Raw genomic sequence first — 27127 nt, forward strand, 5'->3', positions numbered from 1 at the left:
AGAGAAGCAGTTCCAAGTGAAATGTTGTGGGTTTAGTTTTTGGTGAGCCCTGCTGATTGAGGGGGTGTGTTCAGATGGGGCCTGCTGGTCATGTGTTGAATATAAGCAGGACAGTTGGATGCATAAGAGAGGAGGTCAGAGCTGTTTCTCCTTCATCTCCATGTCATAAATCTCTGCTGTTTTGCTGACAGAGTGATAAAATTCAGTCCAACAGGCCCTTAGGTTTTTATGTGATAGGTGATTGCTAAGAGGGACACAGTCATAGAAAATGGAGTAAGGGAAGTTGCTGTGAAGGTTGTAGGCAGGTAAATAATCTCTAAAGCAAGATATCCTACTTCTTTGACATAGACATTGTATATCTAACATAGAAATATAATTGTTCTTGTGTCTAGAAAGGAAAAAAAAGCCATTCTGTTTGTGTGAGTGTTCTGCTGCATCTTCTCAGTGAGCTTCAGTTCAAGTGACTGGAGGAAGCACCTACTCTTGCATTTTTTCTTTGCTCTATAGGTGTAGTTTAGGAGTGACTTTAGGTGCTTTTCCCTTGGTGTCTGAGGGGAAAACAACTGGGAAAAGTCTGGTCTGTCACTTGACAGTCTGATGTTCACTAACCACATGGGCTACATTGGCCATTTCCTTCTGAATGGTAATGTTGCCTAAACTTTTGTTAAACTTAGTGATAATTTTGTAGCTTCTTGAGCTGAGACTTGCAAACCATGAAAAGCGTCTCTTCAGTTCCTTGGTTTTTTGGGAGGTTTTTGTAGAAAGAAGAAAAATAATGTTGATCTCATTAAACCACTAATTTTTAAAGACACAAAGTTCACAGAATCACAGAATGGTTTGTGCTGGTAGGGACCTTAAATATCTGTCTAGTTCCAGCTCCCTTGCCATGGGCAGGGGCACCTTCCACTAGACTGGATTGCTCAGAGTATCATATTCCTGATATGCCTTTATATATATTTAAAGGTGGAAAATAATCTGGAAAAGCAAGGGGGGTTCCCTTTCAGTGTTACAGCACAGCGTGTGGTAGCTCAATATTCTTCAAAATACAGGAACTGTGCAGCTCAGGGAGTCTGCTGCATTCCCACTGGGGTGATTGTTCATATTCAAAGACGACTGGAATGGAAGATGGAGCTTGAGATATTCTTACAAAAAAGGAAAGTGATTGTTTTAAGGGCTGGGGGAGCATTTGGTGTTCCCTGGGTAATGGAGATGTGTGATCTTATCAATTGTAGCACCTGGTAATGAGCCAGTGAAGCAGCTTGGAATTAAATTCTGAGCTGCCTGGAAAAAACCTAAAACTTCAGTAAGGAAAACAAAATATTTGAAATATCCTTTTAAAGAAGCATTGGAAAACAAGTCTAACAGCAAAGTGTGGAAGTTGGAACCCAGGTGAATGTTTCATTGTTGGAAATGATGCATTAAGCAGAAAAGTTAACCAGGGGTTTATAGTCCTGATTGCTTTTTTATTCAGTTTATATTTGAAATTTCTTTATCACAAGTCCCATTTTGTGTTTGTGTATATTTATTTTCTGTATGTAAAATACATCTACAGACATGTGCATAATTTGATTTGCCCAGTTAGCCTGGCAAGACTTGCAGTGTTTCAACATTAGATACCAAAGATGATCTCTTACCTGCTTTTGTGTTTTTAGCAAATGCAATTCATTGGGCAGTGTCTCTTTTGGAAGCTTTTGTTGGTAGGACTGTGGTACTGAAACGAGCTTTTGTGACTGGTGTTGTATTTGTAAGAAATGTATTAGGTTGTCTCAACCCTTCACTTGCTGTAGTGTTGCTGAAATTGAATAGTTGCAAATTCATGTCTTGTAAAAATGTTGATGTGCCAGCAAAGATTATGTACTTTTAATCAATTGTCTGGAAAAAAAACCCTCACTAGTATTCCTAAATTCATGACCTGATATGGATTTGTTCATGGAATTATTAAAAACTGGAGACTTTATAGATTAATATACACTATAACAATATAGTAGGGAAACCTGTACAAGCTGCTGAATTCTATAACCCAGCACAACAACCAAAAGCCAGACATAAAGAAATATCTTTGTAAATACTATATTAAAAGAAGCTTAAGTACAGGACATCATAAATGTATTTGATTAGAGGAGTTACAGAAATATTGTATCATTCATGAAGATTTCATCGTCATGCAAAAGCAATGAGATCCCTGCAGTATCTCCTGTTGAATCAATGTTGAGAACTGCCAGTGCCAGATTTCCCTGCTGGCTTGTCAGGGACAGAGCTTGCTGAGGTCTAGAGGTGATTGAGGAATGGAGGTAACTGGTGGTTGCCCAGCACTGGATTTATTGGTGTATGGAAAGAGGGTAGGATTGTACTCTTCTGATATTTAATGTAGCTTAGTATCAATATTAAGAAAAGCATTTCTGTGTGTATTCAATCCTGCTGAGTCATTTTATTGAAAATAACCTGTAAACAAACTCCCTTTTTTCATTTATTGATTTGATAACTGGGGTTTGTTACTTTGCCAGAAGGGAGATTGGTTAATCCTCTCCCCAAGCACTGTCACTGATTTCTGAAGTAGTGTTTCTCCTGCCAGTGATTTCAGATCCATAACAGCAAGCACTAGGGGTTTGTACTTTCTATGTAAATTGGAATCTGCAAATGAAGTATTGTCCCGTTTTACCAAGGAAATGTCTAAGGAGAAACAGCTTTTTCCATGGCCTAAGTCTCCTTATCTTGAGTAAATACAGGAGTAAAATCAGTGTGTGCTTCAGTTCTGCTGTGCCTTGGGACAGCAGCTCACAGCACCTGAGCACTTCAGTGATGTCTTGTGCAGCATCACATCAGCAGGGGATGAGGATAATGAACTGAACAGTGGCATTTTGAGACTCAAAGCTGAACTTTTTACTTCAGTTGGTTGTGCTGTAGAACTGAAAGTAAAACCAGACTTTCCTTACTTGAACAATACCTCTGGATGAAGCAAAATTATTCCCTTAATTGCCAGTATGTGGTCATGGGTTCCCATACCCATTTGAGTTTTCTCCTTTAACATCCATGTAGAGGTCACTGGAGCAAGGAACATTTTCATCATAAGTGATTGCAGGGTGAGTAATGGTCTGCAGTCCTGATACATCTTTATTTCTGGGAAGGAGAGTTGGAAGGAACTGGGTATGTTCTGTAGCTTCTTAGCTGATTTTGGAATATAAGGGACAATAGGATTGAAACTCTTCTCACAACTTTTCTGCTAATATGCTTGCAAGTCAGCAATTATCTGTTCTTGCTGGTATGGGGAGATAGTAGGAATCATGTTCCTGAAATCTCAGTGTGTTCAGCTCAAAGGGGGTTTTGTCTTGGCTGTGTCACGATGGTTGGTCAAGATAATCTGAAGAATTGCAACAATGATACTTTGGAGTAGAGCAGCCTTTTCAATTTGATCCTAACAAACGATTCCCATGCAACAAATTGCATTGCCAGGTACTTGAACAGCAGCTTTTTGTCCATTCAGGTGTTTGATTGCAGCAGTCTTGACTCATGCTGGCAGAATTAAAAGGTCTCTGATTTATGGTTCTGTATAGCTGTACATGTCCAATAGGAGCATGTGGGTACTGCAGATATCCATCCCATTCCCTCCCCAGAGGGAAAGGGCACTGCTCAGGTGACAGGAGCTGTGTATCTGTTCCCAGTTCAGGGCTGATTCCTGTGTCATGTTTATCACAAGAGCAGCAAAGAAATTAAGATTTACACCCCAAGCTGTTCCAATCAGTGTCCTCTGGCAGGGAAGTGGGATGGACACATAGGGATGGTGCCTGTCAGGTCAATAAGTTAATGTTTTATCAGCTAACCAGGTTCAACAGAAGGTAGGCTTTTCTGCATGTTCTTCTGAAGCTAAAATTAAGGGGATTTTGCTCTGGTTGTAGTTGTGAGAACTTAATGCTTGTGATTTTCTTACAGAGATTTGGGAGGATGCTGTAGAACCCCAGAATGGTTTGGGTTGGAAGGAATCAGGATCTTTTCACTCCAACCCCCTCAGCCATGGGCAGGGACACCTTCCACTACCCCAGGTTGCTCCAAGTCCCGTCCAGCCTGGCCTTGAACACTTCCAGGGATGGGGCAGCCACAGCTTCTCTGGGAAATCTGTGCCAGGGCCTCACCACCCTCACACTAGAGAATTTCTTCCTTGTTCCTGTTCTGTCCTTGAAATGAAAGATTTGCCCCTTCAATCTTTTGCTTTTACTTTTATATTTTTTAAATACATACACATAGTATTTCATAGAGTATCTAATATAAAATATAAAGTATATACTGTTTTATAGTACAGGATATATAAACTGAATATGTGAATAAAAGGCATCATCAGGTCTTTGGTAGGAAAATATCCATTACTTTTCTTCTTTCTGGAGTAATTTTGGTGTTTGTATAGGTTCTGGTTTTATGTGATACTGAATAAACTTTTTGCTGGTTTTGGTTGCATTAATTTAGCTTTACTGGAACAAGCTGTGTGACCTGTATTGACCAGTAGTGTTGGACTTCATGTTGAAGTACCAAACTTGCACATCTAAATATAATTTAAGTATCTTTTGTCAGTCTAGAGGTGCAATAAAAATGTTTTTAGAATAATGTTCTTATCTACCACATCTCACTTCTCTTGCTACCTCTGGCTGTGATACATTTGGGGAGTTTAAGTAATGTCCCACACTGATGAAAACCAAGGTGCTGCGGTAGGAACAGGGGCACTTGCTGTGGCTGTGGCTGCCAAATAATTTCTGTGATAAACCCTCCTTCAGGTTATCTTCTACTCAGAATTATCCAAGTTCTTAATTGCTGATGCTGAAATCAGTCTGGAATCTCTGAAATTGTTAATTCCTAACATTTGAAGGGATAATAGTTGTGTTTTTCCTGTGTCTGGTCTGTTCTGGGAGGGAGCAGTGACTGTTGGAGATTGGAGAGAGAACGAGCTGTAAATGAGAATTATCTGAAATCAGGAACAAGCACACCCTGGATACTCCTGGATACACAGCAAGGTCATGTTCACAATTCCTGTTCCATCCTGTAGGAAAAGCCAGGCAAGTTAAAACACACACAATGTTTATCCAGCAGAGAAAGGCAATGACAACCAGTCACTTCTGTTTAATCCAGATTTATCTCTAGTTTGTTTTTTTACTGTTAAAATCACAGTCAAGCCAAAGTAAAATAAACCACGGTAGGAGGGTTTGGGTGTAAATATATCAGGAACAAGGAAAAAACATCAAAATGGGGGGGGGAAAACTCTCATACTTGAAACTGGCTGTAAGATGGGATCAAACTTAGGTCTGTATTTATGAGATCACAGAGATCAAAAATACTGGCTGAAGGATTTTTGCATCCAGGTGTCTCAAGTTACTTCTGTGGTTGTAAAGGCTTGTGCATCTTCAGAAGAATGAGAAATGAAGACAGGTTTGAAACTTGCAGTCACAAATCTTCTGTCTTTTTTCAGCATGGTGTTGGGAAATTCAGGAAAGATTAGTATGAGCACAGTATTTGGAGACATAAAATTAAGGGGGAGAACACCAAACCTCAACTTACAATAGTTTTTTGTGTCTGCCAAGAATAATAATTTTATTTTATGAATCAGTCACTGATGTCTCAATCCAGTGAGTATTTTCCTGTTCAGTGGTAGGACCATAAACAAGAGGTTGTGATTTTTTGGAATAATGCTACATTTTGGGAAGTGAGAGTCACTCCCTTTCCCTAATGTGGGAATTATCATGAATTTCAGTTTTGTTGCTGTCTGTAGTACATGTGATGCCTCAGCCCTACAATAATTGTACAAAACAATAGTTAATATATAATTTTTTGTAGGTTATTACCACAAAATTCTTGAAAATTTTTCCTTCTCTTGTTAGGACTTTCCTTCCTTGCTCTGTATATCCAGTCTGCCCTCACTTATTAATGTTGCTCCAGTTTTGTTGTAAATGGAAATAAAAATGTGCTGCTTTATTTCTTTTCTCTACTAGGAAAAGTATCTCAGATCAGGCAGTAGGTGGGACCTGAGCTGTGCCCTTCTGTTCTCCCAAGGACAACCTCCTGCTCTGCAGTAAAGCTGCTCATCAAATGTGTCCTTTGTGACTGACTGGGCAGATTTTATTGGGCTGGGTCCTTTCAGGTGCAGATTTTATTGAGCTGGGTCCTTTCAGGTGCTGAATTCTTCCTCTTTCGTCATCCAGGGGCACTCAGCTATTCCAGCACTCACCACTAACACATTTGTGTATTCCAGTCTGCTGGAAATCCACAGGGATGGGTGTTGCTTTGGATAATCAAGGCCCTGCTGAAGAAGAAAAGTGGATCTGGAACACTTTAGGTTGTGGATTTGTTAATTCTGGCCTGTAATTTCTTTGAAATTGGTGGTACAGTGTAATTTGGCACTAAATTTTTTAGATGAACTATTATTTTTTGCTTTAATTGTTTATGGTTTTTTTTCTTTTTTCTCTTTCATTTCAGACCAGAGAGGTGCTGTTTGTTTTATCACTGTGAACTGTTTTGTTTAGTATGTAAGAGAAGATTATATAAATGTTATAATAACTTGATGTATAAGTTCAGAGCTTTCTGTCAAAACAACATGTTTATAGTTGTACTCCAAGCCTAATTTGTTATCTCCCTTTAATCTTAATTTTCTTGCATTGAAAGAAACATGGAATTTTAGCCTTTCCTGCAAAATATCCTACAAGAATTGACAAATTCTATCCAAAATAATTTCTTTGTAAATACCTTATATTGGTATACATCTTTGCTAACTGCCTTTTAAAACATTGAGATCAATCTGTATGTTTAATATATGCTGTTCAGCAATATATTGCCTTTTTAAAATTAGACTCTGAAAGAACAAATCTAGTTTTAAATTTATGTCTCACATCTGGAAAATGAGGAAGAAAGTATTTAGCATTTTTTTCTGGACATTTATCCAGTTTCTAAAAGCAACAACTCTGATTTTAGGTTGTTTTTTTTTAATATCAGATATTGCAGGTGACAGAACTTAACAATGAAGGCAGGCACACCAGGGAAATAATTTAACTTTTTCAAGTCCTGTCCCATTAAATGCTATGACTGAATTGTGATAACCAAGGAAAGATGGATAAGAGATATTTTTTAAAAATTACCTTGTATATAATAAAAGTGAAGTGAATAAAAACTGAACCAGGCTTGTGTTTAGTTTTGGTATTAGTTGTCTACATCTCCAAAATCTTTTTGCTGTGAGTTTCTTTTGATTAATTAAAACAATGAAGAATCTTGAGTTGCCTAGTTTAAGTAACAGAAAAAGAGAGCATGCATTGGTGTTTAGAAAAGTCTTCCACAGTTCGAGTTGGCCCCAGAAACTTCAAATCTGATTAAGAAGTCCTGAAATAAATTGAGTTTTCTGACCTTGAGTGTGGCAGGGGATCATTACATTGAGTGGGGAAATGGGGCTGGGCTGTGCTGCCGATTTTTCTTACAGCTTCACCCTCTCTGTGCCTATCTCACTTCTGCTCTAAGTGTCACAGTCTGTGCAGCTCAGCTCAGTTCTTGCTGTGAAAAATGCATTTTCCACAAAGTAGGGTGGAACAGGGATATTTTCAGTCACTGTTAAATGACATCTTAAATAAGGAGTTAGTGTTGCCCATTAATGAATCAGAATTTGGTCTTTTTTTAAACTTTTTAAATGTGTAGGATTGCAGTAAGTGGAAAATAGTGGCTTGGGGCTGTTCGTTTTGGGGCTTGATCTTTATTTATTTATTTTAAAAAATTTATTGATTTTGCCTAAAGGAGTAGAGTAAACCATGAAGTCGCATCAAGTATGCTGCTCTGTACTCTTCTTTGTATTAGCAAAGTATTCTTCTGTTCACCTCTTAAAGTGGGAAAACTAATTTCCTTCTGGAGTGTGAAAATCATTTGCAGCTCATTTCTTCAGAGCAAATCGTATTAACTCTTGATGTCTCAGATTTTCCTCTGAGTGGTGTTGTCTTTGACAGAAGAACATAACTGCGTTTTAAGTAAGCTTTTCTTGTCGAATTCCTGTCAGCCATGAAACTCACTTGCTAAGTGAAATATTGTGCAGCTGATTAAAATGTAATGAAATCATGTTTCTGACAAATGCTGAGCATCTTTAAAGACCATACTTTGACATTTGCAAAATAATGGGAAATAATTAGAGGTTAGTTGTGCTTATGCTGTCGTTGACTGTGCCAGGCATATCTCGAATTAACCTTTTCCTTTACATTTCATTGTAGTTACTTGTTCTGTCATGTGTTCAATTGGTCTCTGGTGGAAAAGAAGCACCTCATTACCTGTTCGAAGTTCCTATCACCTCTTTAAAACTCCAGTGCCTGGCTGGAGACCTGTGGATGGTGCCATGATAGTCAGTGATCAGCTGTTTTGTTGATTTTGGTGCAAATTACAGGTGCTCCTCGGCTTCCTTGTATCCGATGCAAACAAACCTTACTTGTCTATCCTGTTCCCGGAGAATTCCATCAACTTCTGCCCCTGTTAAAGATTCTTGGTCTTTTTATTCACATTTGTCCATTTAGTTGGTCAAACTTGTCCGGGTACCAGCTAAGAGTTGATAAATGGCTTTAAAGAAAGAGGAAAAAGAGAAGATTGAAGTTGGAAATTACACCAAATTATTTTTACCTTCTTTAACCATTGCAGTGGAATAGTTCTTCATCTCCTACCTGTTCTCTGCCCCCCTTTGTCTTTCCTCTTCACCTCTCTCTTGACCACATATTGAAAATCAGCAAATGTTATTGAATAGTTTAGCAGCAGAGGCCTAGAAGTGTCAGTTTTAGACTGTGAACCCCAAGAAAAACGAAACCCACCAAAACCAGATTTATTCTGTCTTAATGTGTAAAAGCAACTCAAAAATCATTTAAGTGCAGTAGCAGCAGGGCTTAAAGGGAATCAAGGGCTCCGTGGTTGGGATGAAGAAATGCTTGGCAGGGAAGAAAGGGGTAGCAAGTTCTGCCGCTTTGGCAGCAGCAAGGACAAATTATTAAGTTGGTGAAGCAGCCTCTGGTGACAACTTACTTGCCTTTGGAAAATTAACTCAAACCTCTGTACAAATACACTCTTCAGAAATGATCGTATATCAATTTTGTAGCTTCTAACGCGGGAATGTCTGAGAAACCAGACAAATTCCTTTAATGATCTTTGGATGTTAAACTATCCATGAGAACTTAAACTGTGTGCAAGCAGATATTTTTCAAAAAAACTTGAAAAATAAGGCCTGAGTGATGGGACATCTTTAATTTTCTTAGTTTTTGGTGGTTTGTTTGTTTTGGTGTTTGTTTTTTGGTGGGTTTTTTTTTTTTTTGGTTGTGTTTTTGTTTTGTTTTGTTTTTTAACATACTTATATGAACCCTTTAAAGGATCAGAATATATACAGTGTAAGCTTTTTGGATGTGTTCATAGATGGGCTTTTTTCATAGGGTTGTTTATTTTTCTGATGTGTTCTATAATAAAAATGGTTTTCTACTTCTTTTAGTTTTCTGACTTGATTTCAGGCTTTTCTAAGCATGGACATTGTTGTCTTGCACTGGCATCTATTGACTTGATAAATGTAGTCTATGAAAAAGCTGCCAAAGCTGCATATCTGTATTTTCATCTGAACTTTTTGGAAGCCCCAAAGGTTATATTTGACCTTTGGAACAAGTCCAGGGGAGGCGATTAAATTGATCATGGGTCTGGAGCGCCTTGGCTATGGAGACAAACCAGGAGAGTTGGAGCTGTTCAACCTGGGGAAGAAAAGGCTCCAGGGAGACCTTGGAGCCCCTTCCAGTGCCTGAAGGGGCTACAAGAGAGTTGGAGAGGAATTTGGGACAAGGTCCTGCAGTGACAGGATGAGGGGGAAGCACCTTAACATGAAAGACAGGAGGTTTAGATTAGATATTAATAAGAAATTCTTCCCTGTGAGGGTGATGAGGCCCTGGCACAGGTTGCCCAGAGAGGTTGTGGATGCCCCATCCCTGTAAGTGTCCAAGGCCAGGTTGGATGGGGCTTGGAGCAACCTGGGATAGTGGAAGGTGTCCCTGCCCATGGTAGGAGTTGAAATGAGATGAACTTGAAGCTCTCTTCCAACCCAGACCATTCCATAATTCGGTATTTCACCTTCAATAACAGAAGCAAAAAGTGAAGCTTTTATGGATGTTCTTAATGTAAAAATAATTTAACCTATCAGTGATTCAGTCTCTCTGGACAGCATCTCCTATTTGATACCATCTCCTCTCTCAGGAGAATGTGTGAGCATGACTGTTGTCTACAGCCTGTCCTGATGTTTCTTCAGCATCCACTGCATTAGAGACTTTTAGGGAATCCTTTAATATCAGTTCATCCATCCTTGTGGATCTTCTAAGTATTGATCAAGCTCTTGTCTGGAGTCCTGCCTTTTGTAGGTTCCCTTCACAAGGCTCCTGCTCTGCCCCTTCATTATTTTAGTTGCACTTCTCTGGACTTTTGGACTGTGCAGAAGATGTTCTGGAAATTCCATTGACTTTTCTGTGGAACCTTGGGGCTAAAATAGAAAAACTTAATCCATAATTCTCTGCTGGAAGGGGTTGTGTGATGCTGAAGACACCCACCCCTTGGCTCTAGTAAGCATTGACAGAACCTCTTCCAAGTCACAGAGATCCCAAAGACCCAGTTTCAGGCTAAAATTGGTAATCTGGTTAAATACTGTATTCTTTGTTTAGAATATTTCATAATTTTACCCATTTGTGCAGTTTTTCCTAATTCTTGCTCCTGTTCAGTTTGTGTAGGGATTTAAGTGTTTCCAGGTACTTCTGACCCAGGTACCTCTGACTTGCTGTATGTTTGTGGTGTGGAAGGTGTATTGTCACAACATTCAGGTTTTGTGCAGAAATATTTTCACACATATTAAAGCACACTCCTTGCTGAAGGAGATTGTTCTTCTATTTTCTCTCTAGCTACTGTGAAGTATTTATTTTAAAATTAATTCAAGCATATTAAGAGCACAGTTTGCAAATACGTAAGAACTCTGCTTCCTGAAGCTCATGTGCAAAGGTGTTTTAATTGCCAGATCCTTTTGGATTGTGTTCTCAGGCCAAGTCAATTCAGCATTTAAAAACTGCACGTGGTTCAAGTGCATCCCCCCTCTCCAATTAATATTCCTGTGTGTTCTAGAAGAGACTTGAAGGGGATGGATTGATACCTCTGTGTGTGTGGTGTTAGCTTATGGAGGTGTCTTGTTTGTGTAACACCAACTTAATATATTACCACCTGCTGTTTCTGCAAATGGTGAGATTGTCACACACAAATTGCATATTTCATCACTGTGATGGTGGGAATTGATTTATTGTTTCCAGGGAAATAATTGAATAGAAGAAAAATGCACTGTAAAGTAAGTTGCATCTTTATGAGCTTCTTACTTAATACCTGTCCATTATCAAAAAGGTGTAGTAAATTCTTGTGGGGCTAGTGAAACCTGCTGACTTGATGCCTTCAAGTGTGTCTGAAATTCTCCACCATGAAGATGTTAAACCATGAGGATGTTAAAACAGTCACCCCTGTCTCCTTTGCTCCCCTGCCTTGATGAGGGTATGCTCACACTGGTGGTTTGGGACCTCAGTGCTGCTTGGGTCTATGCTGATCCACCATGGGTGAGCTGTCACAGAACCTGCAAAGACTCAATTTTACTTCTGGTTTTGAAATGTGTAGCAGTTGAATTAGATATTTCTGATATTTCTGACCCCATTCCCTGATGTTTGAAATTAGATAACTGCCAGTAACAAATAAATATCTGGGTTATCTCAGGTGGGATGAGATGGCTTAGATGGAGCAACCCAAAGTTGCTTTAGTGGAAGATGCTGATGCGGATTTTGGCACAGGCTGTGTTGTATTTATGGCTCATGTGTTGCAAAGCATGATGAGGTTTTGACCCCGTGTGTCTCCTGTCAGGGGAGGTTGGAGAGGAGATGAAAATAGTGCCACATGTACTGTGATTGATTATTCTTAGGGTGTTCCTGCATGATTCCTTCCACAATTGGTAATGACAAAACTGAGGAAACTTAATTGTACTGAAGCTTGTCTTGCTTTAGGGCATTGAACCCACCTCTTCCAGGTTCTAATTAATTTTTCTACCACAGACCCAATATTTTATCCTTTTAAGTACTAATTTCCACTTTCAGAGAGCTCTCTTGAAGGAAGCTCTAAATTAAATGTATTTGGGCCGGTTAATACCAGTTGGAATGGCTTCCTTCCTCTAGCTTACAAACTTCAGGAAGTAGTGACTCGGTTGGAAGTACAGTGGTCTAATTGCTGCAGTTACCTTCTTCAGCTCAGAAGTTTTAACCCTTTTGGTCATTTGTGTCTCATGCAAAGCCAAATTTTTAGCTGATCTGACATACATAGTGGAGATGGTCCTAGGAAAAATTAATTAGTTTTTCTAGCATCAGTTCTTTGCTAAGCTGTTGTCTGACTCCTCTCTGTTTACTGCAGGTTGAGGAAACCCCCAAAACACACATTCTGAACCCACTTTATATTGTAATCCCATTATTTAAGTGAGATCTTTCCTTTAAATTTGTATTTCCTCATTTCTTATTACAGCATCAATGTTGAACTTCGGGACCTGTGATATATTAGACATGCTTTAATTAATCTAAACTCAAGAAAGGTTCAGTAGCCCTGTGTTAGTAGATTGAAGGTAAAGACTGAGAAATGCTTTGGGTGGACACCAAAGGTGTTTTCTTGGATGATTCCAGTTTTCGTAGCTTTTCAGTGTTGGTGGTTCCATTCAGAGATTTAATGATGCGTTCTACTGGAAAACTCCACCAGAAACCTCAGAACTTCATCAGGATTGAAAAGAGCAAAAGCACTGAATGCCCTTCCCTTAGCTGGGCAGTGCACAGCCCAGAAGTTTTTCTGGAGAGAGTGTGGGAACAAGGGACTATGTCCAAGGGACAATTCCAGCTGCAATGAGCTGGTGAGTTCTGGGTTTAGATTCAGCCCTACACAGCATGTCAGGAGCATCCACCTGGGATGGAAGCACTGGTGGGGAATCCATAAATTGTGTTCTGATACAGTGTGAAAGAAGTATGGAATCATTGGTGCTGACTCCAGAAGTCTGAAGAGGACCCTGATGGTCTGTTTGGAGTGGATGAGGTGTTCTAAATTGCTTTTTAAATTGCCTTCTTAAGGCTTTATTATGTTTTGTTGGTTTTTGTTTTATTTTTAATAAAATTCTTGAAGTGGTCCGTACAGTGTATGTTTATCTGCTTCTAGCTTGACTTAACCAGAGTACAGAGTAAAGAATTTTTCTTCATTTCTGCCTGTGTACCAGAGGCTGTTGTTACTGGCTTTGAAAAACACCTGAGCCAGAACAGACCTAAGGAAAACTTTTTACAGGTCACTGAATTTTGTAAGAGGCCACTGCCCTGCCAGCAACACCGAGGCTGTTGTCATGCTGTTCCTCCTGAGCACTTAAGTGCCTTTTATCTGACGGTTAAAATTATTAAAGGGGGTTAAACATTAAAAGACAGTTGGAACATTTTGAATTATAGGCTGGGATGGTGTAATTCAGTAATATAAAACAGGAAATCCCAGGTAAAATCGAATGGTGGCCAAAGCCAAGTGTGTTAAGCCTTGACAGTGTGTAGCTGGGATACCTCATTGCTCTCCTCTGCTGCCTCTAGTTTCAGGCACTTCTGGTTTTTAATTTTGGAGAAGCACAGTTGCATAATTGCCAATTCTCATTAGTTTTTACCATTCAAGAAGGACAATAATCTCTCCCTGCTTGTATTTGCTTCTAAAGCTGTTTGGAAGAAGAGCTGGGCTGTGTGGGTCCTCCTTGGAACAATATTTCAGACTGGAGTGTTAGAAAAGATTATTTGAATTCACACAGCTTCCTTCAGTCTCTTATTTCAATATTTGTAGGAAGGGCTGCTCCCAACAAGCAATGCAGCTTCAAAATACACAGAAATTAATTTAAATCTTTATTTCAAAATTGCACAGTTGTTCCTTGCTCATTTCTCTGGTGCCTTTTGAAATAAAACTGCACCCCTCTAATTCTCTAGAGCTTGCTAGAAGCAAGCAACAGAAAATGCAAGGGGAGATTAGTGTTTATTTGAATTTCAGTGGTGCCAAGGGACCACAGTGAAAGTTCAGAGTGTTGTTGAGAAATTAGGCAAGTATCTAACTGGATACTGTGTTCTAATTAAAGCTTGTACAGACATCGATTTTGTTGTATTCCCAACACAATTGATGTTTCCTCACTATTTAATTGTTTAATATTAAAAATAGAAAACGGTGCTAATTCCAAAGGGAATAGCTGATAGGACAGATTATGTAATGTTACAATAAAATGGGGTTAAACTGAGTATTTAGAGGTACATTAGGACTTAATCCTGTGGGATTTTTAGTGAGAAGGATGGGTGGTGTTTTGAATGCAGGGTGGATGAGCACAAGACTTTTTGGGACATTTGGAAAACTGCTGCTTGACAGGACAATCGTTTAACCATTGGTCTGTCCCCTGAAACTTTCTCAGTCCCTTCATCCCAAGGTGCAGCTACCCCAGTAACAGCACTCAGCAAAATGCACTCAGAGTTCAAAATTCTTTGGCACTCAGCAAAATCCACTCTGAGTTCTTCAGCAGCCTTTGACCATAGCAGTTGTACAGGGAATATGCCATGGTTTAATTTAATTTAGGTGATACATTAATTTATTTATACTTTGTTTATTATTGATTTTTAGTGAGTTATACTTGTCTTACATTTACAGGCCCAGGATTGTCATATTGCTTCACTTCATGTAGGCCTTGTAGTTCATGCTGTGTCTGAATTCCTCCTTCATGCTTCCTTGAACGTTTAATCTCCTAAAACATTATTATAATTGAAATAAATGTTCCCATATTGGCAGTTTGTATTGCTAAACTTGTTTTGACTTTGGTCTGTATTATCTTTCAACTGTATTGAGACATAGATTTAGTAACTGTTCAGGCAATATTCCCTGAGGGGAAAAAATGGAATTGCCAGTACTGGTTTTCCATTTCATACTAATACAGCGAAGTACTTGGTGAGATGATTTAGGCCAAAGTAGGTACTAAGAACTTGATTTTAAAATTATTTTAATGTGTCTGGCTTTATACTTTGATCTGAGAGCCTTGATAAATGCTTTTGGCTACAAATACTGCACTTAAAAATACATATATTTGGAGGAGTAGGGAGAAAGCAGGGACCAGGAAAGGAATAAAAAGAGGCAGCAAGATAAATAAATAAATGTGTTTTTGGATGTAGTCATAGCAAATATTACCAAACCCAGTGAACATAGCTGAAAGGCAGGGTAAAGTGGAACAAAGGATTGCTCCTTTTTTCTTTTGCTTTTGAACATCAGCATTAGCTGAAAGAAGAAGTACAAGAAAAATAAACTCAGCAGGGAACAAACAGGGACATTCCGACATGACTTATGGAAATAGCTGAAATTACTGAATGTCTTTGAAGGCTAAAGTGATGATAAAAGGAAAAAATAGCCCTTCTCCTTTCTTTCTGCATCCTTCCCTAATTTGAAATCACAAACCTAATGGTTTTCTCCAGGTTTCATCCTTAAATGTGTAACAAGATGTTGACATCAAGGAAATGCAAAAAGGGCTTGTCGCACACCTGGCACGTTTGCTGCTTCTCTGCTGTGGATGTGTTTGTATCAGGTGATGGAATACCAAAAGTCAGCAATGTGCTGACTCTCAACATAGGTCCCAAAAATACAGGCTTTGTCATGGGGATCCTAGTTAAAACTGTACTTTACACCTTTCCTGTCTGTGAGGTTGAGATAGTAAGTTAATATTTGCAAGGTGAGTTACAGCAGGATTTAATACAAGCTGTGAAAATGGATTGAGCTTGAAATGCACGAGATGTTTACTCTCTGATGTGAGATGTATTCTGGATAATTTATGATTTTAGAGTGTGAAATAAATCCTTAATTTGGTTTTTATCACCAAATAACAAAATTTCAGATGCTGCAAGGCACCTGTGGAGATTTATCCTCCTCTGCCTCTGCTCAGAGCAGTGTCAGCCTACAGCAGGTTGCTCAGGATTGTGTCCAGCTGTGATTTGAATATCCACAGGTGGAGATTCCACAACCTCTGGGCAACCTGTTGCAGTGTTCAGCCACCTGTGTAGTGCAAAAACTTTCTCTTAATACTTAAAGTGGAATTTTGTGTTTTGTCCCTTCATGCCCATTGCTTCATGTCCTCACTGGGCACCATTGGGAGCAGTCTGGCTCCAACTTCACTGTATTTATACACATTTGGAGGATCCCCCTGAACTTTTTTTTCCTTGGCCAAACCATCCCATTTCTCTGAGCCTTTCCTTGTATGACAGACACTCCAATTCCTGACCTGTTTTTTTAGTCCTTCATTGGACTGTCTCCATAATGTCCATGCCTCTCTTGTCAGGATGGTAACAAAGCCCAGGAGCCTGGTGGTTGCAAGGACACTTTGCTGGCTCATGGTTGGCTTGTTGTCCACCATGACATCCAGGTCCTCTGGAAAGCTGCTTTCCAGTCAGTCTGTCCTGTAAAGCAGCGTTGTTTGCCAAAAGTGCAAGCAATCTAAATCTAATCTTTTATTTACTTTAATAATTAAGTAATATTTGAAAGTATTTTAAGTCTTGCAGAAGGATTATTACACCAGGACCAGAGAACGAAATGAACTCTGAATCTTTACTGTACTTTTATAGATTCTTAACTTTTCTAATACATTTTATAGATTCTTTCAGATTTGAATAGGTTTGAATTTCGATGGACAGAGCTATTTTGCAGAAATGCCACCTGGAAGGGGCTTTAGCTCATAGATGTCGATGCCTTCAAGCCTTAGATGGGGATCAGAATGTGGAGGTTAAAGAATAATAAGATTTCATGGTATCTAAAAAGGACAATGTGGAGTCACAGTGTGAATAATGTGAATAATTACAGCTTGGTTCCTTGTAACATGAACTTGCTAGCACTGCATTGTTGGCCATCAGCCAACACTAATAAGAGAAAGTGTTGTTTATTTTTTAAATTATTTTTTATTATCAAAGTGCTGATATTGAAGACATTATTTGCATTGAAACCATTTTCCTTATGAGATGACTCTACTGTCGCTTTATTAACCAATTTGCAGTTAATTGATTTAAATATTTTTTAATGGCTTTTGACTGTCTCATTAGTGGAAATGATTTAATTTCTGAGTACTCAAAGCTCATAGTGAAACGTGACTTAGAACTTTGATTGTGCTACTGGAAGTCATAACACTGACTTTGTTTCTGATATAGTCAGCAAATGTGGCAATGTGTCAGGAGGAGTCACATTGAGAAGAAATAACTTCTAGACAGATTCAACTAAATCTCAGGTACTCCCACCACAGTAAAGAAAACCATCAGAGCAGTAATACATCTTGTGTTGTAGTCTGGGTACAACTGCAGCATCTCAGCCGAGCCACTCAGTATCACCAGGCCAGGGCTGGTTTGCTTTGCTCCTCCCCCAGTCTTGGAATAGTCCTTGACATTACTGAGAAATCACAGGGGTTTCTCTGAAGTGCAAGCCCTGAGAGAACAATAGTCTTTCCTCTTGGAAGCTCTACGGGATGCTGGCACAGAGCTTTGCATACAAAGAAATTTGGCCATGCTTGACTTTACACCATTAGCTTTTTACACCACAAGATCCAATAAAATACAGTAGAATTAAGTCATAGAATCATGGAATGGTTTTGGTTGGGAAAGGTCTTCTAGTTCCAGCTTCCCTGCCATGAGCAAGAGTTCCTTCCACTAGACCAGGTTGCTCTGTCCAAAATTTCTGATTTATATGCAATTTAAATCTGCCTTCTTGTAGTTGACTGTAGCTTGTTTCTGGCCCATGGTAGCACACACTACCTATTTAATACCAAGAGGATTAAAGCTGCTCATTTAAACTGAGCTGTGTGATTGCAGCATTACTCACCAGTCTGGTTTGAATTTAGAACAGCCCAAATAAGCATCGTGGTGTTGTTATCTGAGCTTTCTCTGTATTGTAAAACAACCAGCAGCTCTTGTAAAATAGTTGTTTAACAGCAGCTGTGTTTTACAAAGTTTTGGCCTGGGGCAGAGTTTTACAGTCACATTACAAGCTTAAACCCAGGGGCTGGTTTTAATGGGAATGTTAATAGGTCCATAACCAGAGATATGGCATGTGTTTCTATACCTGGAACTATCAGATTTATTGCTGCTTTGGTGCTTCATAAAGTAAACGTTGGGCTTTTTAAAAGAAGTTGTAAGAAACCAGTGATGATCAAATACTGAAGGAAAACTGCTATTCTGATTTTGTGGAGGGGGTTGTTTTATTTAGAAAAATCTCTGTGAAATATAACCTGGTGAAAACTGACCCCATACCCAGTACTGTCAGGCTGACGTCTAATTCCACATTTTGATGAATATGGAAACATTATAATAGTGTTTGCCTGTCCATTGAAATGACACCTTGTAAGAGCACTTCAGTGTGTAGGTACTGGAGTCTTGCATTGCTTTCCTGTTTGCTGCTCCCAAGGGATGGAGATTGTCCATATTTAAGCCTATGGCTAGACATCTAAATGCTTGGTTTGGTGTTTCTCCAATAGCTTTTCTCCCTTGATAGCTGTTCTTCAGCCACATAAAACCTGATGAATGTGTGTATTAAGTGGCTGGAGTGTGGTGAATTAATACTAAATCAGGCGTTCTTTGTGAAGAAATGACTCATTTTTGCTTTGTGTTATAGCAATTCTCCCTGCTGTCTGCTTATGTAAACTTTAAATAAAGCAGTTTCACCAGTGACCTTGAGGTGGGCTGGGTTTTTCTGAAGGATGCAGAGCATCCTGCACAAGGTCAGTGGCTTTGTCTGAGCCTGAAAACTACAATTTCATTCCTATCAGTTGGAAATTGGGATTCATCTGCCTGAATTTGTCCTGGTTAAACTCCCTACCCTGTGGACCTTTGGGGTTTAGCAATGGCTATTTTAACCTTACAGGAAAGAAGTCCTGCAGTTTGGAGCTTGTACAGTCTTGTCTTGGTGTTACTGTGTCAGAGGGGAGATTTTGGTGCCTGTTTCAGCTTTAAAGTCAATGTTTGTGTAAAAACAGCTCACGAGCTCCTTTATTGAGCAGAAGTCAAAGAGTTGCTGAGGGGCTCCTGTCATTTTCAGAACTGTGTCTGTTCTTGCGAGAGGTGAAGAGGAGGAGAGTCTTTAATGTGGGTCTAAGGTTGGCTTAATGCATTTATATTGATGGCCAGAAAAGAGGAACAATGAAGCTGTAGTGATTTCTTGAGTTTTCACACAGGTAGGAAACTCTGGCAGGTGGGGGAAGTCCCTCAAGGATCAGACACTGGGAGAGTGTTGGGAGAAGCTTCTCCTTGGCTTCTCTTACCATCTTCCCTGAGGGCAGGACATTAGAGGCCTTTTGTCTGTCCAGTGTAAGTTCCTACCTTTCCCTTGGATGAATGCAATTCAGCCGTTTATTCAAGAGGTAAAGACATCCTGCCCAGATGGGCTATTGTTTCTTTATCTGGTGGGTCTGAATTTCATAGATGCTTAATACTTCCAGTCAGGTTTTAGCCTCACAAATGTTATCTACAATCTGAAGATTTCAAGCACTGATATTGCTGGTGCTAATTCCTGTTAGCTGAGCTCATGGTGTGTTTTGACCGTGGCTGGTGTTGTCACAGCTGGTGCTGGAGGGGAGATGCTCTCCCTCACTCTGAACGCTGCTGCTTCTGCTTCTCTTCCTGTTCAGCAGCTCAGGCATGGAACTAAGCCAGTCCTGAACACCAAACCACCCGGGTTTTGTTTTGATTCCTGCCCCCCCATAGTTTTCTGAGCTAGTTTGGGGAGGTCACAGAGCACCGTGGCAGGATGATGATGGCTGAAACTCTGAGGGGCAGCCAGGCATTACAGGAGCGCAGCTGGAAGCATGGGGGTCTCTCTTGTGCCTCTCAGTGAGATAAACCAGGGCTCAGGCATTCTGTTTACTACCAGCAAGGCGTTCAGACCACTCTGCCAAAAAGGTCAAGTTTCGTTTATTTTTAACTTCACATTTTCAAAACTGGCTCCCCTTGAGGAGGAGGAGGCAGGGAAAGCTCTGTGCACTTGTCCAGGGCCTGGAGCAGAGCCCTGCAGTCCTTTGCTCTCTGCAGCCAGCAGACTGGAATGATGCTCTGGGCTGGCAGGCAGGGAGGAGGTGCTCTTTGCTCTTTTTCTCTTGGACTGCATTGATTTCTCAGACACCATCTGCTTGTGGCTGACTAATTAGGAGCAGTAGCCAAGAGGCAATTTTCTTCTTTCTCCTTTGACATGCAGACTCATACCACGGTCTGTGCCTTTTGCCATCAGACTTTGAAATCAGGCTGGTGGAAGATAAAACTTAGCCACTTGCTCAGAAATTGCTGAGAGGGGGGGATAGCTATGATCTAAATGGTTCCTCACTGAATAATGAACTTCAGTCTGGGTGGGTTTGTGTGCCACTGGTTCCCAAACTACCACAAAAGGAGTAAAGATTTCATTGTTTTAGCCTTGAAACAGGAGAGCCTGGTGTTGGTGTGTGAGCCTCCAGTTCAGTGCTGGGATTTCCTTATCCCTCTTTAGAGGCTTGTTGTAGGACCAGACTTGGCAGATTCTGGGGATGAAAACTGTTTGAACTGAAAGCTGCTATTTCATGTTGAAGGCTTTGTCAGGGACCTGGGTTAAGTCACTGAGAAACAAATGGAAGAGGTTTTGCTAAAGGTACCACTTCTGTAAATGATTGTGGTGGTCAAGTTCAGATCACTTGCTCCAAGGGGCTTTCAGTTTCTCTGGTAGTCATCTGGGTAGGTTTTTATGTTTGTAGATGCATAAATATTTTAGTTGCTTTCCAAAAAGGAAGTGAATCTTCATGGTTTTCTGGTAAATGCTTTGTATGAAGAAGTATAAGATTCATGCATACTGAAATTAATTTCTTTCTTTGTTTCACTTTCCCTAGAATATGACAGATACCTAGCATCTAGCAAAACCATGGCAGCAGCATACCTTGACCCAAACTTGAATCACACCCCAAGTTCAGGTGCAAAGACTCACCTCAGTACTGGCATGGAACGTTCCCCTGGCGCCATGGAACGAGTCCTGAAGGTTTTCCACTACTTTGAAATCAACAGTGAGCCGACCACGTGGGCCAGCAATATCCGGCATGGAGACGCCACTGATGTCCGAGTGAGTCCCTTTTCAGCATTCTTGTGCCATCCTTAGGTGAAGTGTTATCTTCGAAAATGGGAGGTAAAAATGGGAAGCAAGCAAACACAAAATTTCATGGTTTGTTTTAAAAGAATCTTGTATATTTTGACTAAATTTAGGAACTTTTAAGTGGGACCAACCTGTGTGACACCTCGAGGCAGGAAGGAGAGCAGGGATGGAAGTGACATTAAATAAATGTGTTTAATTGTAAGATATGTGTATTTATGTGCTTAAAATGTTTGAATATAATGTGTACATCACTTAGGTGTAGTGGGGGAAAATGGAGCTCTGAAGAGTCTCTTTTTTCCCCCCAGACAGTCTGTCCATCCTCTCCCCCTGCTAGTCACTTGCTGCTTGTATTTTTATAATATTGTCCTTCAGTTCATCTATGGAAAAAACCCAAAAGTTGTGACTTTTAAGATTACAGATACTTACTCTTTAAAGGGTTCTGTGGAAATGTTATATATGCATGAGAGCACTTTATTGTGAACTTACATCCTTTCTAATGGTGAGATCTTACCTTTTCTGCATTTATCCTTTAAATTTTTGAGGTTTTGTGGTATCTAAAGTGTAACTAAGCCTAGTTTAGCATGTCAAATGCTTTTGTGGTTTACTTGTTTTTTAATTATCCTCCAAGAGCAGAATCTTGCAGGCTGGTAGGTGGTGTGTGGGGTTGTTTTCTGCTGTGAGGTACTTGCTGTGGAAGCAGGTCCCCATCTGCTCCTTCCTTCCAACAGTTCTTCAAATTCCACTGCAAAGATTCTGCTGGAGAGGGAGAGTTGTCATGGAGTGAAGGAGACTTGTTTCTCCTTCTATCCTCTTAATTTTCCTTTGTGCAAGAGAAAATGAAATTAATAAAAAATCATAAAGAGTTTTGAGTGCTTATCTCCCTTTCCCACTGTTTATTTCCTAGCATGGCTGTGTGTGCAAAGGCCCAAGAGCATTCCTCAGTGGGGGAGGTCTTGTGATCTTGAACACAGACGTGTGAAATCCAGGGATTTTCATTGGTGATGATCAGAAAATCTGTCTCTTGTCAATTCAGTAAGCTCCTATCTGTGTTTAGGGATAATGTAGTGAGTGGACAGATCAGAGGTTCAGCAACAGAAATCATTATCATCAGTTGCATACATTTTTTTATGTGGAGTAAAGTTTTTTTGGGTGCCACTTGAAATGTTTTTGCTCCTTGACTTAAGTATTAATGGTTTGCTATCTCTAATCTGATTGATTTGTTTCATAAAGTGCATTACTTGGTACAAGGGGAGGAAAACTATGTCTCAGTACATTTTTAACCTTGCAAACCTCTCCCATGGATAAATGTCCAGGGCTCTTAATGTGATACTTGAAATGAAGGCTGTCTTTCCAGAGAAGTATGTAAAACCCTGGAAAACAAAAGCAGATATTAAATCAGTTTTTTTCCAGCTCAGGAATACCTGTGGTTATGAACTTTAAGGATACAAAACTTGGACTTGCTAAGAAATTCAGTGCTGAGTTCAGTTGGCAGTTCTATATTGTTTTTGAAAGCAAGAATATGCCATTTTTTAATAAAAGCAGGGTCAAAAGAACAGGCATGGAGCACTTACTTGATGCTCGCCTTAATTTTTAATTTTTACATATACTTTTAATTGGATGGATTTTTCCAAGAGAATGGGATTCTTGTATTGTTCTGATGGGTGGCTGTTAAACTTCCTTCTTTTAGCAAATGTCCTGCTTTTGTTATTTTGTTCAACTGGGACAGTGACTGTTGAATGCGAATGTGCAGGTAGTAAAGGTCTAGCACTGATGTATTACCATGACATTTATTTTAGAAACAGTAAACCCTTGTTGGAGTACAAGCCTACATTCCATTGGAATGACTGCTGTTCGACCAAGCTGAATAATTTAAGATTAAAATAGCCTGTAAGGTTTTTATGCCTCCTTTTGTGGAGGAGACTCTGCCATTTCTTCTGAATTACAGCCTGAGGGAGGAGACTGGAGCTGGGGTTGTTTCCAAGGAGCTCTGAAGGAATATTCAAAGGTGAATGTCTTTGGGATAGCTCTGCAATTACAAGGAAAAGAAATAAGGTCTTCCAAGGCTGCTCCCTGGTCAGCACAGTTGCTGGTGATAGCTGGGGAACATTTTCAGTATTTGGGGTAAATTTCCAGTGTTAGAAGTCAGACCTGGTCAGAAATCTCCAGATGAGCCAATTAAAGGTGTTTCTGCTGCTAAAGCCAGAGGACTTTATGGAATCTACCCAGAGAAAGTAAAGTTGGAATTTTCTTTCCTGATTTGTTGTTCCTAGCATCTTCTGTTTCTAACAAAGTGCAGTTTGCCTTTGTGAATGAAGGATGTGTTTGACAGTCAAAGCAGCAATAAAAAGGCCTTTTCTCTCAAAAAAAAAAAAGGAAAAAAATTATATCCTAGAGCATAGAGTAGAAACAGTGATTTCGTTGTATACCTTCTACAAAATTCCTTGGTCATGGAGGGAAACACTTTTCATTAAAAATCAGGTGGTTAAGCTCATGAACAGAACTCAGCTTTCTGTAGGAGTCCTTTAAAAGGCTGGGTTGTGATTTCCTTGCTGTTTGTTTTAAAATGTCTTTCACCAAGACAGCAGTGTGGCTACACATAGGCTTTGCTTTGAGAAGAACTTTGGGCTGTGGACCTCTGCTTATTCTGGATGGATTTAGTCCCTCAAAGACTTCTGTTTCCTCAGAGGGATGAAGGCTTGCTCTGCAGTGGATGCAAGAGCAGCTTCTCAATTCTGGGAACTGCTTTCTTGGATTTCAAAGAACTGGCATGCTCTCCTTACCCTCCTTTTCTTTGGTGTTATACTAAAGGCGTGCTTCATTTCCAAAAGAAAGAAAAGGCTTTTATGAATGTGCAAACAGTGGTCTCCTCCTGTGAATGTGTATGCAGACACAGCCAAACATTTGCCAGGGGAAGAAAAGTTGTTTATCTTCCTTGTTTATCTTGGTATGGCTTGTTTGGATGTGGTGTCTAGGTGCTTGTGCACAAAGGGATTTCCAGGCTTCAGGCTTGGAGGGAATGCAGGGCATTCTCTGCCCTGCTCACAGCCTCAGGTGTGGCATGTGAGGAGGTGGGTGTTGCTAAGATGGAATTTTTTGGTCTCAAGTGCACCCTGAAAGTAAATACTGCCACTGGGTCTTGATGAGCACTTAGGAGAAAATCACCTCTGTTTTCAGATGTGGTTGAAGCAGAATTGTTACCATAATTAAGGAAAAAGAAAAAAAAAGACTGCAATGCATGTAGCAGATTGAATGGGTAGAGAAGGTCTGGGATTTTTAGAAAATGGGCATTGGGAAACCTTGTGTGAGCCCTTACAGGTGACTTTTGGTGAAGTGCAGATCTTCTGTGCAGTCTCCTTTTCCACCCCAGCTTGCATCAATTACACCTTTTTTAAAACTTCTAGCCTTTAAAGCTTGTCTATGATTTTTAACTACTAGTTGTGAGAAGTAAAGATGTGTTTTATGTGGAAATAACAAACACAAATCTCAAACCAGGTTATTGCGAGACATGTGTTGTATATTGATTATCAGAAAGGTTTTTTTCCTTCCCATTTTGTTATACTGTCTACAACCTAAGCTGGATAGAGATAGCATTAAAACTTTTAACCTGTCAGGACCTGATTGGTCCTTATTTTTGTAGTTGAAGAGAAGCATGGTTAGAGTTCTTGAACAAAGATAGTGTTTGGGGTTCTCTTAACCTGTTCACAATTCAAATGTCCTTTTCTTCCTTTTCTATGCAGTACCACCTTCAAATGTTAGCTTCCTTAATGTTGACAGAATAAGAACTCAAAAAGCTGAATTTAAAAAGTACAATCTTAGCTAAGGGGAAGGATATTATCTAACTTTAAATAACGCTAAATGCAAGGACCATTGGTTACAATCCCATCCCATTTGCAAAAAGACCAGAGCAAATTCATCAGCTTCCCTGCCCACCTGCAAAACCCTGCTCCTCTCAGGTATAAGGCACACGTGCAAGTTAGAAGGTTGTGTGCTCTGGTCTGTTCTTTAAGCTCAGTGCTTTAGGGGAAGGGCTGAAGCACATTCAGCTGGGTCTTCACTAAGCAGTTAATTCAGCTGTTACTGTGTGTTCCTGTGTGTTGCATCTTCTTTCCTGTTTGCCTCCCATTCAATCTATGCTGTACTTTCTCCTATTGGTGCAAGAGAGCAGAATGTTTGAGTGGAGATCCAGTTTGTGGTGGAGGAGTGGAAAGATCCTGTAGTGCAAAGGTCTGCAATTCAAATGCTGTCCTGGTTAAGACACGAGTTTCATTGGCATCTGGGCCAGCTCCTTCTTGCTGTTTGTTTTCTCATGCTGCCACCGTAGCTGTGCTGGCACAGGTGGTGTGACTGTTTTGGCAAACTCATCCAAGTTTAAATGAATGATTGTTTTGCTGTTGTTTTAAATCCAGATCAGTTCTGTAATCTTGTTAGCTGCATTGTCTTGCAGACTGACACAGCTGAGATGGCTGGGGGGAGAAAGAAAATGCCTGTTTATGCTGGCACTGAGGGGACAGAATATTAAAGCCTTATTGATGAACATCCCTTGTCATCCTCAGCAGCATTCCTGGTTTCCAGACATTTCCCAAGAAGGATATTGCCTGTTCTGAAAAAGGGCAAAGGCTTGTCAGTCCAACCTCAGTTCCAGATGTGATTTCACCTGCTCACCTCCAAGTCTCCCTCTTTTTGAAACCTGTGTTATTTAGAGCCAATATCTGGACAAAAGGTGCCAGACATATACTGTGGCTACTCTGGAGCAGATCTGGGCTACACCATACTGATCCTGAGCTCGCTGCTACCCAACTGTGGAATGGCCAGATGTGCTTTATTGCTGCTTAGTTCCTCCCAAGCCAGAAGCTTGAAGAGTTGTAAGAGAATGAGCATGGAGTGAAGCTGCTCTGGTGTGTCTACTGCAATCTGTAAAGGAGATGCAAATATATTAACTGGATGAGTTTTTATCTAGTGGGTTTCTTTTTTAAAATAGATTCCTACTAGATTTAAAATAGATTCTTACTGTATTTAGTAATGGGGGAGCAGCTTGGTCACACAAAGCTCTGTGGAAAGAGGCTGTGAGTGCTGGCAGGAGTCAAAGCTGGATTAGTATTTTTGGTGAAGTCAGCTCTTCACAGCAATGGTTGCATATTCAAATCTCATTTCTGTGTGTGTACAGTGCTTTGAGGCACTGTATATATATGTGCTTTGAGGCAGTGGAATTATTTGATGTATAGAAGCAGACTGGAGGGCAGCGATTCAAACATCAAATAGATGTGCGTAAAAAATGTATAAAATCATTTCTGGTCTAGTATAAGAGCTAGAAAATTGGTGTGATTTACCTTTTTTCTTTCCTTTTCTCTGCTGTGTGCCTGCATGAATTGTACTAGATAACAAGGCATGGTTGAATTGTTATTTTGTAGGTACCTCCCTTCTGAGAACCTGAGAAAAGTGGCAAGAATTCAAAATTATGAATCTTGAAATGTAAACAAAAAGGTGTATGGTATAGTGATAATCAGTATACTAAGACAAAAGTACTCTTGGGCTTTAGAATGCCTGTTTTACTTGTGCAAAATACCCTTGATACCCTCAGATGAGACACACATGCAAAATAACATTTTAAACCTAATCTCAATAGCCCTTTGACATTTTTCTGAAAACATCTAGATCTGTAGATGGCTTCAAGTCAACATCCTGCATCCGTGTTTTAATTGTACAAAAATTGGATCCAAGGGGGCTCTTAGGCTTTGCCAGAGCATCTGAGGATAGGGAGTAGTGAAATACAGAAAAATCTGGGTTAGAGAGGACATTTAAAGGTTGTCTGTTCCAGCCCTGCTGCAGTGGGCAGGGACATTCTCAACTAGATCAGGTTGCTCAGAGCCCAATCTAACCTGGCCTTGAGTGTTTCTGGAGATGGGGCATCCACCACATCTCTGGGCAGCCTGGTCCAGTGTTTTAC

At 40.0% G+C, this 27127-nt stretch overlaps 1 protein-coding gene across 11 annotated transcripts in view; it reads left to right on the plus strand.

The window, feature by feature from the left end:
* The window catches only part of PTK2 (protein tyrosine kinase 2), a 173147-nt gene that overhangs the window by 46711 nt on the left and 99309 nt on the right, over nt 1-27127 (plus strand). For 10 of the 11 annotated variants that reach the window (XM_031061601.1, XM_031061602.1, XM_031061593.1 and 7 more), the window contains one exon: nt 20927-21153. In XM_031061601.1, the coding sequence (XP_030917461.1) occupies nt 20959-21153 (195 nt within the window). In that variant the 5' untranslated portion in view covers nt 20927-20958. Of the gene's footprint in view, nt 1-20926; nt 21154-27127 lie in introns of those variants that run through there. The other variant, XM_031061603.1, reaches the window with a different exon arrangement.

Source organism: Geospiza fortis, unplaced genomic scaffold, assembly GCF_000277835.1.
Source record: "Geospiza fortis unplaced genomic scaffold, GeoFor_1.0 scaffold351, whole genome shotgun sequence".
In the NCBI taxonomy this organism is placed as follows: Eukaryota; Metazoa; Chordata; class Aves; order Passeriformes; family Thraupidae; genus Geospiza; species Geospiza fortis.